Source organism: Electrophorus electricus, chromosome 5 (assembly GCF_013358815.1).
Source record: "Electrophorus electricus isolate fEleEle1 chromosome 5, fEleEle1.pri, whole genome shotgun sequence".
Classification (NCBI taxonomy): Eukaryota; Metazoa; Chordata; class Actinopteri; order Gymnotiformes; family Gymnotidae; genus Electrophorus; species Electrophorus electricus.
In genome coordinates this window covers 16,982,085-17,001,287 of record NC_049539.1, presented here as the reverse complement: position 1 = coordinate 17,001,287, position 19,203 = coordinate 16,982,085, and the positions used below count along the sequence as shown (strand labels likewise).

The 19,203-nt window shown below is 43.9% G+C and overlaps 1 protein-coding gene across 3 annotated transcripts in view; it reads right to left on the bottom strand.

Annotated features, from left to right (window-relative positions):
* Positions 1 to 16,672, bottom strand: part of ssh1a (slingshot protein phosphatase 1a) — a 33,662-nt gene extending 16,990 nt beyond the window's left edge. Inside the window, exons 1-2 of one of the 3 annotated variants that reach the window (XM_027009295.2) lie at positions 16,244 to 16,672; positions 11,396 to 11,433 (exon numbers count right to left, since the gene is read on the bottom strand). In XM_027009295.2, the coding sequence (XP_026865096.2) occupies positions 11,396 to 11,433; positions 16,244 to 16,324 (119 nt within the window). In that variant the 5' untranslated portion in view covers positions 16,325 to 16,672. Of the gene's footprint in view, positions 1 to 718; positions 956 to 1,559; positions 2,591 to 11,395; positions 11,434 to 16,243 lie in introns of those variants that run through there. The other 2 variants (XM_027009297.2, XM_027009299.2) reach the window with 2 other exon arrangements.
* Between the last annotated feature and the right edge of the window lie 2,531 nt (positions 16,673 to 19,203).

Sequence of the window (19,203 nt, the reverse complement as noted above, 5' to 3'; positions counted from 1 at the left end):
ACGGTGCCAGCAAGTTTACACGCTAATTAGAGATGCAACTCCTTGTCAGTCAGCCCAAGTGTCAAGACGGATGACCTCTGATGCTACAAATTCGAAAGGAATGCCGGAGCGATGCTCGCAGCCTTCGCGCACGTCAGCGCCTCACCTGCGGCCATTCCCCAGCCTTCAGCGACAGCTCAATGCGACGTCAACCGAAGAAAAAACCTTGCCAGGCATGATACTACATGAGTATGGTTTCCTGGCTTACCAGACCAGCATCAGGTTCCTTGTGTGAAGAATACAAATAGAGGAGACATGTCTGTAGTTACTAATATATTACAACGTCTCACTCGCTTTTACACCGAGGAACGTGGAGACCACACCACACAAACTAGTGAGTGGACCAGAACCACACAAAACCTCCTTTCAACTTTTATCACAATCCCAATATAAAATGGCATCAGTCTGAACTCTAATTGGCTTGTGTTTTAATCAGTCTTTCTCATTGGTCAACAGTTTTTGTGTTACACAAGGACTCCAAAAAGGAAAAGGAAACCTGGAGCTACAGGCCACAGACCACCACTGTTGCACATGCGCCCGTGTCTGTCATAGGCTTTTAGAGTACCCAGTCATTCTGAAGCCAGCCAGCTAGACAGTCAGACAGACAGCAACCATCAGCCCTTCCTGGAACACCATTGCGTGCACTGCTACATTTAAAGAAATGCAGACAAAATCTTACATCCCAACAACAGAAGCCTTCTGATGTGGTCAACGATCAGTCTTCATTCACAATGGGCCAGGGATCAACAGAGGCTCCACACAAAGCAGGACCTGCAGGAATGCTCCCCTGGGAGAGATTTCAAAAGTGTGTTTGGTGTTTCTAAATGTGCATTTTGAATGAACTCCTAGAATACAGTTTAGTTACTGAACCATGCTTTTACAATGTTTAATGCACAGTGTGGTTCGCAATGCCCAACCTTTTCATAGGGCTGTAACAATATATTGAATGGAAACAATTTGTATTATTGCTGTTCAATGAAAAGAAACCAGTCACTAATATGCAATTTGAATTTTTTGATTACTTAACGACAGGTAAGAAAAAAACCTGCAGAATTTTTTTTTTCATTGTTTACAAGTACATTAGTTACTATAATTAGTTAGTATCATTAGTTACTACCAAATCATCAGCTCAATACATGTATATGCATGCATATATATATATATATATATATATATATATATATATATATATATATATATATATATATATATATATATATATATATATATGCCTTCCAAGTATTCCTACATTCAAACGCCTCAGTGTTATATTCTTGTCCTGCCTCAGTTTAAATCATATTTAATCCAAGAAAGCTTCATTGGCCTCAATGCAGTGATCACATCATTTCCAAAGCTACAGTAAAGTTTGGGAAAGACAAAAGTAGTTCGGAGAAAAGTAAATCAAACAGAAACTCCTCTCCTCTGCTCTCCTCTCCTGCCCTCTCCTCTCCACTCCTTTCCTCTGCTCTCCTCTGCTCTCCTCTCCTCTCCTCGCCTCTCCTCCCGAGCGGTACACTCACATGCGGTAGATCTCACTCTGAGTGAGCGCGGCATTCTCCACGAAGTACGGCAGCATGGTGAGCAACGGCGCGCGGACGCCAGTCCGAAGCCAGGTGCATCCTGCCAGGCCACGAGGCACGTTGCCTCGCCGCTGATCTTCGCCACCACCCACCGGCCCAAGGCACCCAACGGGGACCTGCGAGGAAGGGGTGGGGGGGCCAACCAGAGCACGCGCAGCTGTTCGTGTCCGGGGGATGAGCACCTGCTGGGACCGGGACACGTCGTCTCACTCGTGCCTCGCTCACGCTGCCCTCAGTGCTCTCTCGATCCGTGAGTAGCAGCAGGAGGATAAACTGGCTCGCCTCCCAGCAGCCCTACCAACCTGTGGAGGCTCCGCCCAGGAGCCTGAGGCAGGCCGTGTGTGTTTGCGCGTGTGTTTTGCTAATCTTCTCTTCAAACAAACACACACACACACACAATCACAACGTAGACACTGATCTTGCCCTTCCACAGGGGCAAAAAACCCCCCCCAAAAAACGTAATCCGACAAGGTTTTCTGTACGAGTAAGGTGTCCATATGCAGAAACATCTTGCTTTTATTCTAACACACGCAGACAAGCAGCGAAGCAGGAGGGGAGAGAGAGAAGGAGAGATAGAGGGAGAGTGAGTGGGGGAGAGAGAGAGGGAAAGAGAGAAGAAAGCAGCTTCTTTGCCCTCAGCCCTCTGACGCAGCTCGTTTCCCTTTACTGACAAAAGCAGAAAAATGCAGAAAAAGAGGAAACAGCTCCGATCTTCTTAGCGCTGGCAATTATGATACGTCACGCTTGCTAGCCAGCCCAGCTGACAACGAGCTACGGGTGGCCGGTATCTCTCTCATAGATTTCCTAAATTTCATTAATGATCTGAAGGGGAGGATTCTTCCCATTCTTTCTCCTCCCTTAACTCTGCAAGGTTTCTCCTCCTGTCCTGGTTTTACGCAGACAGAACGCTGCAGCGCGACAGAAACATCCATAGAGACGCTCTGTCCGGAAAACTGACTTTAGTCGGGATCTGCCTGCCAGCACGAGGAGTCAGCCAGAGAGAAGGGACAGAAAGCATGTCCCTCCACCTCTATCTCTCTCGCTCTCTCTCTCACTCACACACACACAGACACAGACACACACACACACACACACACACACACACACACACAGGTTAAGGAAGATAGATAAGGAGGAGGCTCTATCTGAAAGCTGATAACACTGTACTGAAGGAAAGCAGAAACAAAAGGGGAAAAATGTTTAAAGAGAGCAGAAAGAAAGCAAAGAAATAACAATAAAAAAGGCAAAGAAATCTATCACAACTACGTCCGACCTCCCAAAAACACCCGCTGAGGTCGGTTATTTTTGTCCATAATACTATGCAAACAGAATGAAACTGAGGGGCAAGTTAAACTTTTCTGAGATCAGATCACTCTGTCAATGAGACTGTTCTTTAATCCAGGTCAGCCACTCCCAGCTGAGCAGTCGTAAAGTCCCTGTCATTGTTGACATAGTGAACTTCATCAAACCCCAAAGACGTAAATGTCAGTGAAACAGGAACATGCGGCCTTTTTACGGGAAGCTGAGGAGAAAGCCAGCCCTCTGATCTGCCCCGCACTGCTAATGGCACTCACGCGAAGCAGCCGCCCTTCAGCCCACGTTTCACAGAGTGGCTCCACTCGAACACCACCCTCCTTGCGCTGTTTACACGCAAATGAATGAGTAGCCTGGGACATTCACAGAGGGGTGGCACTCTCTGTGTTTAAAAACCTCCAGGCTGTAACGAATCCCCAGTGCCCGGTGGGAGTTCCTTCCTATCCGCGATCCACTGGAATTGGAGACCAAGCCAAACTTCACACAGAATTATTATTTGCAGGACGGCGTTTCCAGACCCATCCGGCAAGACCAGGCGCTCCCTCTGTGTAACTGGCTGGTTATAAAGTCACCAAAGGCTGGGCTTGTTGCTCTAGGGGTCACCACGGGCTGACTTAGAAAACGCCACTGTGTAGTTTGGCACCTTCTCTACTCCAAAAGATCACAAACATAAAAACACAGGGAAAAAACAACTTTGTTGAATGTCTTTTAACTTAATTCTACATTTTAAACTTTTCTCTTTTAATCCAAGTTTTGCTCGATTTACATACACTGATATATTAAATAAGGCTTCCGGTTATTAAGATAATTATAGACTGCAGCACTACAGCCATGAAGGATGAAGCAGACCAGCCAGAGTGATTCAAAAACAACTCTGGGAACTGCGCCTTGGACAAATGCTCCATGAAGAAGATATGTGTGTGTGTGTGTGTGTGTTTATGTGTGTGTATGTGCCTATACATGTGTGTGTTTTCACTCGGGTATAAATATACATGGTTGTGTATCCAGATTAGCCTGAGATGGCTGACCTGCTGGAACGCCGATTCAAAGAACATGCGGGACACCTCTGGGTTGGGCCATGTGACTCAGCCTTACCAAGGTGCCTTTATCCAATGGCAACACTTGGGGCAGAGGGATCTGACAACAGGCATTCTGGACTGAGCTGACACCTCTACACTGGCTGAGCTCTGTGCACAGGTGTGTAAGAGTCTGAGATAGATGTGTTGGTTAGACAAAGACACACACAGGACAGTGCTAAAACACAACAGTAGACCTTTATCCCTCTACAGCACACACAGGCTGAGGGTTCTTGCAGCCACAACAAAGAAAGCTTCCTCTGTTCTAAAGTCTCGCAACAGTCCCTTTCGATCACTGACTTGTGATGGGATGAAAGGCGAAAGACAGGCGGCGTGCTAGCTGCTCTGCCCAGTCAGGAGCTTTCCTGAACGTGACGAATCAAAATCGAAGAGCTTTCTGATTCCCAGGGGGCTTACCTCACTCTTTACCCACCCACCAATCTGCCAATCGGAATAAATTTTTATAGTTCCTCTTTTATAATTCCATTTGCATACCAGTTCAAGGACTAGGGTCAGCCCACCATGAATCCGACAGTGCAAACTGACTCACAAGGTGAAGCGTTCTGAGCTGTCATTCAGTATATGACTGATGACAGAAGATGTTTTGGCATGAAGCATGTTTACTCTGTCCTCTGGTCAGAAGGAGGAGCTCAGCACATCGTAGTCTTATGCCCTAGGGTATGTCTTAGTTTATGTTTATGTCATTACTGGGACCTATCCCTATGGCTTTTCATATTTGGCCTTACACTGGCAATATGCTTGGTCTATAGGTCACATTTTGGGCATATGCACTTCTATAATAGTAACATAACTTGGAGGCAGAAATAGCCTAGAAGCAGACAATAGCCTTAGCTTGCCTACACTAATTACATATTTTAAAAGAGAAGCTTTCTATTAGCTGACTGGAAGTGCTGAGTCATGCCCATAACAACCTGCCAGTTTTCCACTATAAGTAAACCATATTATTTGAGCTGTGGAACCATGTTAGTGCATACAGAAAAGCTAAGCTTAACAGTTTAATCATTTGCTGAACACAGATTGAGTTCCACATAATTATGCAACTTACTGCACTCTTGTGCAGTGCCTACAGTTCTCTCACACACACACACACACACACACATACACACATACACACACATACACACACATACACACACATACACACACATACACACACACAAACAGCAGCAGCATGAGGGTGCACCCAAACAAAAACACAGATATCTATGCTTGGCTGCCCCTGCAGAAATAAAATCCCTTGCTGACTCAAAGCTGTAGTGATGTCCTCACAGAGAAACTCAACAGGCTTCTTTGGGTCCACACTTTCACATCTGATTTTTGGAGAATAAAGTACCATTGTAACCCAAGACACTCTATCAGCTGACAAAAGCCAAGAGATAGCGGTGTTCTAGAAGACCGGTTGGTATGACCATGCGAGCCTAACTGGCATGTAGGGGCTGTCCATATGGGTCCTGTTAGCATTTCAGATAAACAATTCCTTTACCATTAGACTTGAGGTTTGGCTGAAGCATTAAATAAGGCTGGGTGGTATAAGCCTAGGATAGTGTTGAGAGGATATACAGCATGCAGCAGTAAAAGCTACAGATGTTTAGATGCATTATAACTTGTATTAAAACAAAAAAATTAAATATATAATTGCCACAGTTTAATGCCCTAGTCAAAATAGAGTAAATCCATAAAATTACACTATATGGCTAAATGTATGTGGACACCTGACCATCACACCTATATGAGCTTGTTGAACATCTCATTCCAAAACTATGGGTATTAATATAGAGTTGCCTCTCCCTGCCTATGTGTCAGCTATAACAGCCTCTTATGGGGTGATTTCTACAAGACTTTGGACTGTGACGGTGGTTATTTTTTGCTGTTTAGTCAAAAGAAGCATTTTTGAGGTGTGACACTGATTTTGGACGAGAAGGTCTGGCTCAGGAGCGACACAGTGGCACAGTGGTTAGCGCTACGGTGAACCAGGCTTGGTTCCCAGCACAGCTGCTACCTATGTGGAGCTTGCATATTCTCTCTTTGTCTGTGTGTGTTTCCTCTGTGTATTCTGGTTTCCTCAATGTTTGGTTGACTGGCATCTCTAAATTGGCCTAGTGTGTGTGTGTGTGTGTGTGTGTGTGTGTGTGTGTGTGTGTGTGTGTGCCCTCTAATGTACTGGCACCCTGTCCAGTGTTGCTTCCTGCCTTGTGCCCTGTGACGTCATGATAGGCCCCAGCCCTGTGAACCTAAACTGGATTACATGGTTTAGAAGATAAAAATAATGAGGTCTGGTTCAGAACTGACATTGTTGTGCTCAGAGCCACAGTTAGGCTGGAACAACAAATGGCCTTCCCCAAACTGCTGCCACAAAAGTTGGAAGAATAGAATTGTCTATGTTTTTGGATGCTGTAGCATTAACATAACTATTTAGTGGAATTAAATGGCCTAGCCCAAACTCTGAAAAACGGACCATTATCCATCCTGCATTAAACTTTACTATTCACTATGTTCTGGTAGGTGTCGCTCTCCTGATGTCCACCAAACCCAGATTTGTCCATCAGCCTGCCAGATAGTGAAGCATGACTCGTCACTCCAAAGAATGTTTCCACTTCTCCAGAGTGCTCCACCCAACACCTGGCACTGTACGCAGTGATTTCATTCAGCCATGATTTCATTCATTTCATGGAGCCCCTGGTGTAGAATCTTTCTGCTGATTTGCCTGCAGAGGCAGTCTGGAACTCTGTAGCAAGTGACACAACAGAGGCCAGGCGCTTTTTACACAGTACGTGCTTCAGCACTTAGCAGGCTGAAGCATCCATGTCATAATAACAGCACCTACGTTTGACCAGGGCAGATGCAGCAGGACAGAAACTGCACAACTGTCTTCTGGCAAGCGTAGCATCCTATGACAGTGGCACATTTAAAGTCCCAGAGGTCTCCAGTACACCCTGTTCTGCTGCCAGTGCTTGTCCATAAAGATTATATGTGATTGATATTATCCATCTGTTGGCATTTGGTGTGGCTGAAACTCAACCAAATAACTGCAAAGAATGTTCACATACACGTTTTGCCATAAAATGTATTCATTTTGTAGACACTGAAATGGAAATCAGAACTTTGCAGCTGATATGATAAAAAAAAGATCCTTGCTCACCAATTCCATTCCTGTATAACACATTTCTGGTCATTTTTTTTTTTTGGTATACTACAAACCTATATGTATATGCCTGTTTCAAACACACCATAAACATGACTTGCTAGCTGCAGCAATCCCTTACTGGGTTTTAATGTTTTGAGAGAAACATTAGCAGCACTAAAGATGTTTATGCAAAAACTGCTTTTCCCCTCCCGCACATTTCATGCTGGCCTGTGCTGCCACCCTGACTGCCCTCTTTCCCCATATGCTTGTCAAACTCTGCCTGTTTCTATCTCTCCCTCTCAGCACCTGATAACTCTTACTGCGCCGGAACGCTGAGAGAATGGGAGAGAGCAACTATTGGAGGCAGTCAGGAGAGCCTTTCTCTGTAATACTGATCTGAGATCAGTTTCCCATTATGATGTAGGTAGTATTTAGGGATGCTTGGAGGGGGGCGGGTGTTGATCCTTGCACATTCACATGGGACATGTAGCCCTAGTGTCCTCACAAAGCAAAGCTTGGCAGTCAGTCGCTGTTCGGTTACGATCAGAAACAGGCTGTGCTGTACGTGGAGAATCTGGACAATTCGGAACAGTGGCAATCGGGAGTGAATGTTATTGGAACATGGCAGTGACAAGAAAGGTGTCCGTGCTAAAGCAAGAGGCCTACATACAAAAAAAACAGCGTGCATGCAAACATCGGTAAAAGACACCGCTATTAATTTAAAACTCCTGAGGTGGTAATAAAGCCATGTTGCTGATTTGACTAGTTTTGGCCATTTCCCATTAGGAGAGCTGATCTCAGATTCCATGACTGCGAGTTGCAATCTGGGTCATGGCATGTACGCTGCTATGCCTTATCAGAAGCAGCTCTCGGCACGAAATGCAGTTTTCTACATGCGTGGCCTAAAAGAAACTATGAAACAATCTGCACCATCTGGTGCAGTAATCTCTCATTTTTCCACGTGTCATTTCTGGATGCTATCAAGCAGGTCAGAGTTATGCAAGCATGATGGAATTTGTGAGGCTTCAAACTTTTTTTCTTTTTTTTTTACACTGTGCCCCCCCCCCCCTGCATAACTTGGGAGTTTTTCCTTAGGGGATCGATGAGATCAACAGTAAGGCAGGTTCAAGCCAGTCACAACCATCTGCCCTTCTGAACGTGCTCGTGCGGAAACATCAAACACAGAGAATTCAACAACATTTAGTAACATGTCAAGACCCAATGGATAAACAGCGCCAAAGTGGAATAGTCAATTTGCAGGGCCAGAGAAGATATGATCTTAAAGGGTTTTGCACATTAGCAGAGGCAGTCTAATCACAGTCTTATCCCGTCGTCCATCACAAGGAGTCGCTAACTCACTGCAACTCGATGCAGTTAAGACGAAGATCAGCCAGATGCTTAGGCCTGGAGCAGTTGGATAATTGAACAGCATGCTGGACTCGACCATACTAGAAAGCACAGAAATTCATCTGCAGGCTGAAACTTCTTAGACCTTCAGATTTCCTTCAGGCCTCAGTTTCTGTCCACCATTCGGATTACTGGGGCAGTACAAAAGTATCACTTTTAAATCATTATCACAATGTCGGCCTTTCTGCAAGAATGATATTGCAGAAGGCTGCAATAGCATGATCCCTCTACTCTATCACAACATTTTGTAATGATCGCCATGACCGTTCAATCCAATCTCAGCCCATCCAGACGGACATCACATGGATTCTCTGTTGAAAGAATTGCTTTCACATGATCTAACATACATACTTTTGCTTTTGATATTCAAAAACCTACACTTACTAAAAAGTCTCAGCCAGTGCTCCTAGACCTGGGCTCCCCTGCAGACGTGTCAACCAATGAGCCCTCAACATGTCCACACACACAATAAGAGTCATAACATAGCTCGATATTCAGTTATATGGGGCCATGCGGTTATGAAGGATGCTAAGGATGCATAGGAGAAGTAGGCAGGGCTGGCGTTCTGCCAAGACTCGGCAACCCAGCGGTCTTTGACCTCTTTTCCTGCATCCTGTTTTTGAAGAAATCGGAAAATCTGCATTTCTGAGTTACGGCAGCGGCGAGGAAGGGAGAAAGTAAAAGGAAGAATGAAAGAAAAAAAAGAAAGAGGGAATGTAGTGTTCTGAGAGGACAATTGTTACTAACAGCTAATGTCCAAAATAACACATGAAGTGTCATGGACAGGAAGATAAACCTCTTCTGCTTACAGTGGGCCATAATTATTCATGTTAAACGTTTCTCACCTGGCCACCGCTAATCAGCCCGGCCGTATAATTTCTAACAGAAAAAGTGTGACAGAGCAAAAGTGAGCTTTGAATGGGTTTGGCCCAAGCACTTTTGAAATGTTGCTTTGGAAACTTGGGCAGCTACAGTTGGCGAAAAAAGGCTGACATAGTATACCTTTAAATCAGAAACCAAAACATAATAAACAGAATTCAAAAATTCATGCATTTTCCCGCATTAGCGAGCTGGGCTTAAGGTTGATACCATTTCATTACAATAATAGCCTGGCATTGGTCAGTGGACAAGCGTGCGATTCATGAATAGGGATTGTTGTGTTTTTAACGCAGCCAGCTTTAATAGCTGCCTGGGGGTTCCCAGTCATTCGCTGTACAGTGTTTTGTCAGTGGTCACCGGCAGCTCAACAGTGACTTCCTGAGTGCTGTGACCTCCACAGCTGCAGTGACTGACCCTTTGGCATCTGCTACAGACTTCCACTTCCTTTGACCTACAGTGCTATGCCACACATAAACCAGCAGGGCGGCACTGTCCATAAACCTAGCAGCACAACTACTGATAGTGTTACTCTCTCTGCCGAAGACTAATACATTACAGTAATTATAGGAAACTGAGCCCTGATTTCTGATTGGATAATATGGTTAAAATAAACAAAAACACCAAAATCATATTTGAAGTTATTTTCACAGTTCATATCACAATATTTAGTGCCATTTTTAACCCCATTTTCTTGTATTTGTTATTTAGCTTAAAAGACTATTTAGCAAAGAAGAGGAGATAAAACACAGTAAAAAAGAAGTAACAACTGAAGTAACCACATAAACCAATACAGTTAACATCCAATCAGATAACTGTCACTATGCAGTGATGATGGAACAGGGTGAAACCTGTCACCTTTTTTAATGAAACATGTCTTTGCTCAATGTTCTAGAAGTCTTGATGACACCTGTGTATCATGCAGTTACGTATAAGACCTTTAATATTTCAAGGCATACATATATCACTTTCCCAGGAGGAGGGGGGGGGGGGGGAGTATACTCAGTGAACACTCAGTGAATGTCAGTATCACTCTCCCACAGGGGGGTATATATTCAGTGAGCACTCAATGAATGTCAGTGCAGTGATCAATACTGCATACCATTTTTGACTACCCTAAACTTTCAAAACCACATTATAAAAGCAGGTTTAAAATATAATAAAATTCACTTAGTGCTGCTGACCCACATTCGGCGCCTGACGAGGCTTTTTTGGGGCTACTACCCATCCCGTTCTCTGGGGACACGAGGCCTAGTATGAGACGCTGTTGGTGACATGTTCTCCTCTATTACGTCATCGTTCTCCTGTGTCCCAGCTCTCTCGTGTCCTCGGCAGTTCCGATATCTTACAGCACTCTGATCTTTCATATTCCAATCAAAAGCACAGTCCTCATTCAAAACAGTTATAATTACACATATCCCATTTCTAACTGAAGTGATAAAAACAGGATTTAGGTGTTTTTATCATTTTACCCAGGACCAATAAAGTTTTATCTATCAATTAGTCTACCCGTCTTATATGGCACACAAAATAGCAATAAAACCAAAGATACACAACAGCAATATAAAGGAGCTCAGCCCGGGCCTACACCCATGTGACCTCTGACAACATTAGAAGTCTACGTGGAGCTGAAAGTGAAAGTCTGGCGCGTTTGCAGTGAGGGCTATGATCAGGCTGTTTGAGACCAAGTGTTACGACTCAGCAGTGATGGAGACAGCAGACTCTTAAATGCAGGTTGGGGCACAGGTTCCACCACACGCCATCCAGAAGTATTTCTTAAGATTCTGTTACTGGCAATTTGTGCAAAGAAGTGAAGGGACAGTCACAGTCACAGTCACAGTCACAGTCTCTCTCTCTCTCTCTCTCTCTCTCACACACACACACACACACACACACACACACACACACACACACACACACACACACACACACACACACACACACAGCAGGTGTCTTACCTCTGATTTAATCTCCTTTCATCATCACTCCCAAAGTCCTAAAAAAGGACCAGAAAGACAGAAAGAAAAAGGAAGAGAGAGAGAGACAGAGAGAGGTTAAATATTAGCCAGCTCAACCAATAGGCTACAAAACACAGACATGTCCAGATAAACAACCTGAAAAAAAATCTTAAAAAGGTTCATTAAAAAGGACTCAAACATACACAACATACAGTACATTCAAAGAACTTTCAGCATATTCCCTTCTGAGGGCCACTTTCCCAGACCCAGGTTAAGGCTAAACCTGGACTAAAGAATTTACATCTGGCACTAAAATTTAACTCAAGACTACACTTAATCCAAGTCTGAAACAGAAGCCCCAAGTGAGTAGCCTAAACCCGGTTTTTATCATTCTCTCAGCTGATATGGGAGAGTCTGACTCTGCCACCTCGTGTGCTGTGCAAGCCACCATGTCCTAGCAAGCCCACTACATATCTGGTGAAACACATTACAGTAGCAAAAATCTCACAAACAAACTTACGCTGCATAAAGGTTTACAGCTAACCCACCTTTCTGACAGCTGAGACTACCGTGGAACACAAAGAGAAGGATCCTTGCTGCCCAAATGAGGTTTCATCACTACTGTCACTGCTTTAAAAATAGCTCCTCTTCGTGCACAGAGGGGCAGAAGAGCAGTGATTAGGTTACTGCCTGCAGCACGGAACAATAGGGAGGCAGGTGAGGCAACAGAGAGCAGAGTCATCCCACACCTGAAGGAAGGAGAGTCAGCTTTAGCCGAAACTGGCCCCTGGGGAAACGCTATCCCACAATGAAACATTCCACAGTCCCTCTATGTGCAGGAATTCCGTTTCCGTGCTTTTAATCACAATGTTTGGGGGGGGGGGGTTGTGGGGCAAGCCTAATAGCTTAATGTTCTCAACAGGCTACCAGTTGATAAGACATTTATTATGTAAATAAAGGGCTATAACAATTATTTATATTATCAGAGGTGTCTAAGAAAAATCACATGATGACTATATATGTACATCACTTTTTTCAGATCCTTAGATCATCATTGTTAAACTACATGGGGCTAGTATGGGTAATATTGGCCTTTGCAGTGCTTTTATCACAAGCAACAAGTAATAACAAACAGTAACTAACAAATCATAAAATGTTTTATGGTGCGCTGTGAGACCCCTGACGAGTCTCATACATACAGTTTTTCCATGTGGACCTTCTGATCAATCATGGGGTTCTTATGATTCAACAAACAAATAATTTTAGTCAATGTAATGAGGTAATGCTCGTCCCATTGAGTGTTCAGCTAGAGTTTTATATAAAATAGGAAACTGCATAAGTGCAATAATTAGCAATGTATTGACAATTAGAGTAAATTCAATATTATGGAGACACATGGGGAGGGAGAGAGGTGGCACGTGGAGAGTGCAATGTGACAACAGAAAATGGATGCAGTGCAGATTTGGCCTAACAGATGAGCACACAGTGATGCTGAGACTGCCACCACAAAACCACAAAGCACCTTCCAAGTGCCCGCCATGGCCACAGCTATGTTCACATCTGGCCCACGCCCACGTCCACTGTCTCACGTTCACATCTGGCCCACATCCACGTCCACTGTCTCACGTTCACATCTGGCCCACGTCCACTGTCTCACGTTCACATCTGGCCCACGTCCACTGTCTCACATTCACATCTGGCCCACGCCAATGTCCATTGTCTCACGTTCACATCTGGCCCACGCCAATGTCCACTGTCTCACATTACCATCTGGCCCATGTCCACTGTCTCACGTTCACATCTGGCCCACGTTCACGTTCACTGTCTCACGTTCACATCTGGCCCACGTCCACGTTCACGGTCTCACGTTCACATCTGGCCCATGCCCATGTCCACTGTCTCACATTACCATCTGCCTCACGTCCACTGTCTCACGTTCACATCTGGCCCACGTCCACGTTCACTGTCTCACGTTCACATCTGGCCCATGCCCATGTCCACTGTCTCACATTACCATCTGGCCCATGCCCATGTCCACTGTCTCACATTACCATCTGGCCCGCGTCCACTGTCTCACGTTCACATCTGGCCCACGTCCACTGTCTCACGCTCACATCTGGCCCACGTCCACGTCCACTGTCTCACGTTCACATCTGGCCCACGTCCACTGTCTCACATTCACATCTGGCCCATGCCCATGTCCACTGTCTCACATTACCATCTGGCCCATGCCCATGTCCACTGTCTCACATTACCATCTGGCCCGCGTCCACTGTCTCACGTTCACATCTGGCCCACGTCCACTGTCTCACGCTCACATCTGGCCCACGTCCACGTCCACTGTCTCACGTTCACATCTGGACCACACCCATGTCCACGGTCTCACGTTTACATCCGGCCCATGCCCTCTTGCCTGCCCTCCTTTTTCATCTTCCAGTCCTCTTGTCTGTCCACATGTCTCTCTAGGACTGCCTGTCCTATCCCATGTCTCTCCCATCCAACAATCCTTGTGTGAAGAGATGACATCATTGCAGCTGTGTGTTCCTCTGCTACAGAGACTGTGCTCTGAATTCTAAGTGGTGTGTCTGTGTGCGTGTGTGTATAGTCACAAGACTATGGAGGAGCCCCACCCACTCTAGGAACAGTCCATTTCACTCAATATGGGGTACGTACATCCCCCACTACTATATGACAGCTCAAAGGGAAAAAGGCAAAGAGGTATGGTCACTCCAGAAAGGCCTTTACAAACAGTGATGTCATAACAACAGCAATGGAACCTTCCATTAAGCACAAAAACATTATTCCTATTACCAGGTCTAGTGGTTAGTTGGAAAGGACCTAACAATGCTCTTTCTTGCAATGATTATCCAAAGCTTCCGATTTCAAACCCAGTACTAACCACTTGTTACACACTATGGTTACTTTGCAAACGATTTCATGCTATTTAGGAAAAGGACCATTTGTGTGTCATGTAAGTAGGGTGTAGATTAATATTAATATGTTACATAATAACAGACAACCACATAATCTCTGAAGGTCCTCAGGTACTGTATTGCAGGGGTTGATGTAATAGATGTCTGCCCATCAGACCTAATCTGCTTTGTTTACAATGGAGCTTGCACAGAACATGTGGAGCTGGCCCCCTCTATTGGTGAATGTCACAGTATGCAGCAAAGCATCTCACAAAATGCATAAGATGATGTCAGTATTAAACTGAGGGGGATCATTTTTTAAAATCCCATTTGAAAAATGCCTTTCTTGGAGTGAACCGATTATAAATGGTTACATCGTTCTTAAACTTTGCTACTGATATATCACACCTGCATTTCATTTCCCCTCCAGGAACAGTAGAGATCCAAACCTGCTCTAATGAGGTTGGGTGGTGCTTTGCCGAGGTAACCTGAGTGCTTTTTGCGCCCAGGCAGGATGACTGAGCTTTAATCACTGCAAAATGGACGCCTGGCACCCCGCAGGGATTTGAAACCTCTTGCCAAACAACAGTTTTCCCTCCTGGGGAAAACTGATCTGCAGCTGCCAGGTCCCTACAATGCTGGAGTGGAGTGATGGCCGACAGATTCACAGCCAGCTTGCTGACATCGCAGTACAGTATAAAAGACCACATGGCTAGCATTTCAAACCAAACAGGGAAGTGTACAGGCAGTCACTGGTGTCAGATGGTTTTAGTGTATTTTGTGCATGTGTGCGCGCATGTATGTATGTGTGCAGACAAAGCTAATGGTTCATTATACAGGCAAATGTCAGGTTTGTGTATGCAGACAACTGTTCGTGTGCATGTGTTCACATGTACTGCAGGTCCCTTTCCTGTGTTTAGAATTAAACCACATCAACAAAAGCCCCCTGCCTGTTTTGACAACTCCACTATATCTCATGGTTAAACCACACAGAACATAGGGTGTGCAATTAAAGAACAAGTTCCATGTAAACAAACCCCACACCCCTCAGATTCCACACCTTTTGGTAATCAATTTACAATTGGTAGTGCACCCAATTTCATATGCTCTATATGCTCTAATATGACGCATGCTGACAAAAAGTGGTTATAAAGACCAGGTTATAGATTCTGGAGTGAGATGGCTACATCTGCCGCATTGGTCACCGTTACAATACTCTTATCTATCTCACTCACTCTCCATTCAACACAGAATCATAGCTAGCTGCAAGCTATAAACCTGCGGTTTGTTACACAACTTCATACATGCCTGTTGAAAGTCTTCATGTTATTCTAATGAGTGCTGAATGGCATATTACGAATTCTTGCTCTTACAGCTACAAAGCCAGTTCTCTCCCGATAATGCATTCAGATGGAGACTGACAGGTAACGGTAGCACGATACTTCTGCTACTAGCTCAGCGACAAAAGCAATACCATAACTTTGCTAACTTACAGCAATAACAGTGAACAAGAAGTAACTCTGCCTCAGCCAAAATCACTACCTGATAATTGCATGAAATAAAATACTTCAATTCTATTACAGCTGTGCAATATGTCGCGCCATTAAGGAAATACATGTAACCCATGTTTCCAGCTAGCTGCAAACATTGTGCTACTCTTGGCATACTACCAAGAATTTGACAATATCTCAAACCAAGCATTACCTAGCTAGTTGACAGTTAACTCAGTGTGCATACAAGTTTCCACCTCATATTACGAAACTGTCAATATCAAAGAATGACAGAGCTTAGCATCCCAATGCGATCAACACAACAAGCTACTCTTTAAGGCACTAGCCCTGCTAGCACGCTGGGCCTACACCCCTCCTACTCATCCCCGGTGTCTCGTTAAAAACGCCTCCCATTAAAAAAAACCTCTGCGATACTCTTGCCTTACCTCCCCCGCGGTGGTAGTGGTCGTGCTAGCGGTCGACGCAGCGCTAGGAGTCGGAGACCGCTGCAGCGTTACGAGAGCCATGGTTGAGGAAATGTCCGGAGAGCGGTGCTCTTTCTCAGTACAGTCCAAAAATCGTTTTCCCCCGAGACAAAATGTTTCGGATAGTGACTCCAATCAAAGCACAATCCCAACCGATTCTACAGCTGTTAAAAAGCCATGGTTCAGTTGAAGCGGTTAACATTTGCACCGCCGTTGCTTGTAATTACCTTGCCGTTTTGAATGAAATTGGTCCTACTTTGACACATGAAGGCTGTCTCCGGACGTACAGCTAACCTACTGTACTGTAAGTGAGTACAGTCTGATGACCAAAATGCGAACTACAGGGCGGTGAAAACTGAATCCATAGACTCACTGTAGCATAAATGGATGCGTGGTGCCAAATATCGCCAAGACAGTGCTGACTCTTGCAATATTTTGACAGTACAGCATCAAAGAAAAACATGAAACGTGATGCTTTGTCCTCCTTGTTTCTGCTGTGCTTGGGTATCGAAAATGTTGCCCTTGCCTACAAGATTTGTGCTCTATTTGGTTAGAATTGTTTTTGGTTGCCCCTCTCTGTCTATACATCTGTCTGTCCACCTGTCTCTGAGAAAGGGACTAAAATACTATAGTAAAAGATGTGGTTGTAGTAACATTTGGAGTAAAGTACACAAGGTTTCCAGAGAAACCAGAAGTACTTTGCTTACAAAGCTTATATATATATATATATATATATATATATATATATATATATATATATATATATATATAGAGAGAGAGAGAGAGAGAGAGAGAGAGAGAGAGAGGGGGGGGGGGGGGGGGGTCTTTCATCAGCCGTGTATATATATGTGCCTGTGACCCCTAAGCTGGAGGAGTGACTCCAATGGATCCCAGTCTCAGTCCAGAAGGAACAGTAAAAAATACTGTGCCACAACCCCAAACTCACAGAGGAATGACCATACATGAATTGATATGCATACAGAGAAAGAGAGCCAGAGAGAGAGTGTGTGTGGGGGGGGGGGAGGGATATATTATCATATCACCCAGACCTGCTTGACTGTTAGGTATGATTGTTCAAGCATGATTAGTAGAGTGGGCAGTGCATACTCTACTAATCTCTGGCTTTCATTCACTTCGCTTTTTCCTTCTTTCCACGCCATCTGCCCTTGTTTATCAGAGGTGATTGGTAAAAAAAAAAAAAGGATGTGAGTCAAAGAGGGACTGGAAAGTATTGGAAAGTTTTGATCACTTCTCTTTATTTCTGTGTAGACTATACTTGGGATGTGGAAATACTGCCTAATCCATTATGTTGTGCTGTTTCAAACAGACGAGATAAGGAGAGGAAGGTTCAGTACTGAGTTGTTACAGAAGAGACTTTGGCCTACATCTTCACTAGGCATCACTAAAGCCTTTTTTCAAACGGATATAAATAATTTCTCACCAGATCCAACCTTTACACCCAAATAGTCAGTACCTTAAAGAAGTCCCTGTGTTTGAGTTGTCAGGCCTGGCTCACACACTATTTTATGACCTACATATGCATTACATAAATATTTACTAAGGGAATCCATGTTTAAGTTCTGGCCTGATTTTCCATTCATGCTCTGTGCGGCTGTGGTTTGTTAGGGAAAAATTACTGTTATCCCACAGTGAGGTGACTAACAGTTTACAAATGTAAACGACGCATCCAAAGACCTTCTCATTGTCTCATTTTTCAAAATTTACCATGTTAAGTACTGTCCCAGTATTGAACAGGACGGGCGGAGGAAGCTCAAGATTCCTTCAATAAGGGCATAATAAACAATGCTGAAGTGTTTCCTTCATGGAACAGAGCTAAATCCTTTGGATACATGAAAATGACATGTAAAATCAATCCAGTTTTCAAATAAGGATTGTGTTCCCATTCCTTAGGAAAAACCTTGGTTCTGGTGAGAACACTGAGTATAAATTCTGAATGAACATTGTGATATATGTATCTGTTCAAAAGACCAGAAATGTTTGGCTTGAAGGTGATAATGTCCAGTCCACATGTGAATCTTATTAGCAATCTCCTTAAAAAGGAGACAAGGCAAGGAGATAGGAACAAGGAAAAGGTTTTGCAGATGGCCCTGGGGATAATGTGATTCAGCTAGGAATGCACTGTTTCTTGTGACTCAGCACTGACATGAAGGAAATTTAAGATCACTTATGTCTTCCTATTGAGAAAACAACTCAAAAATGCTGCATTAGCAGGTCTTACCAGGTTGCAAGCAGAAAAAGACACAGGAGGTGACTTGACGTTTCTTCTCATTTAAATAAAAAAGCAATAAATGCAAATAAATGCAAATCTGTCATGTGTCTTTGTCATCGAACAACGTTCTTCTGTTTGGTAAAGTGTCCAGTGCCCTTACAATAGAACTGTTATGAAGGATGTATCAGAAGGGAATATGATCTTCCTTCATTCATGTGCCTGGGAGTTTGGACATCGATTACCACTCTGGATTAGGAAAGGTCTGCAATTTACAAGAATGTAAAAATGTGATGGAACAGTAAAGGATGACTGGCATGGCTTTTCTGGATTCCAGGGGTATAACTCTGACATCACAACAACTGGAGGCATTAGTTAAATGATTTATTGCTTCATGAAATCTCAAATTTTGTCTTAGTTAATATGCAATTTTTGATATCACTACTTAGAGGTAGAAAATGCAAGGCAGTTTGAGGGAAAATGGGTTAATTTAGTACCTGCAAGTTTATTAAGCAAACCTAAAATATTGTTAAGAATTGAGATCTTGCATGTAAATTAATATGACTGAAAGGCAGGTGGTATGTATAAACATTCACATCTGATGTCACTGAGATAAAAAAAAAAAAGTAGGATTCACTGATGTCAAAGGCAGATTACTCTAAACTGTGTGAATAGGCCTCCATGGATTGATCTG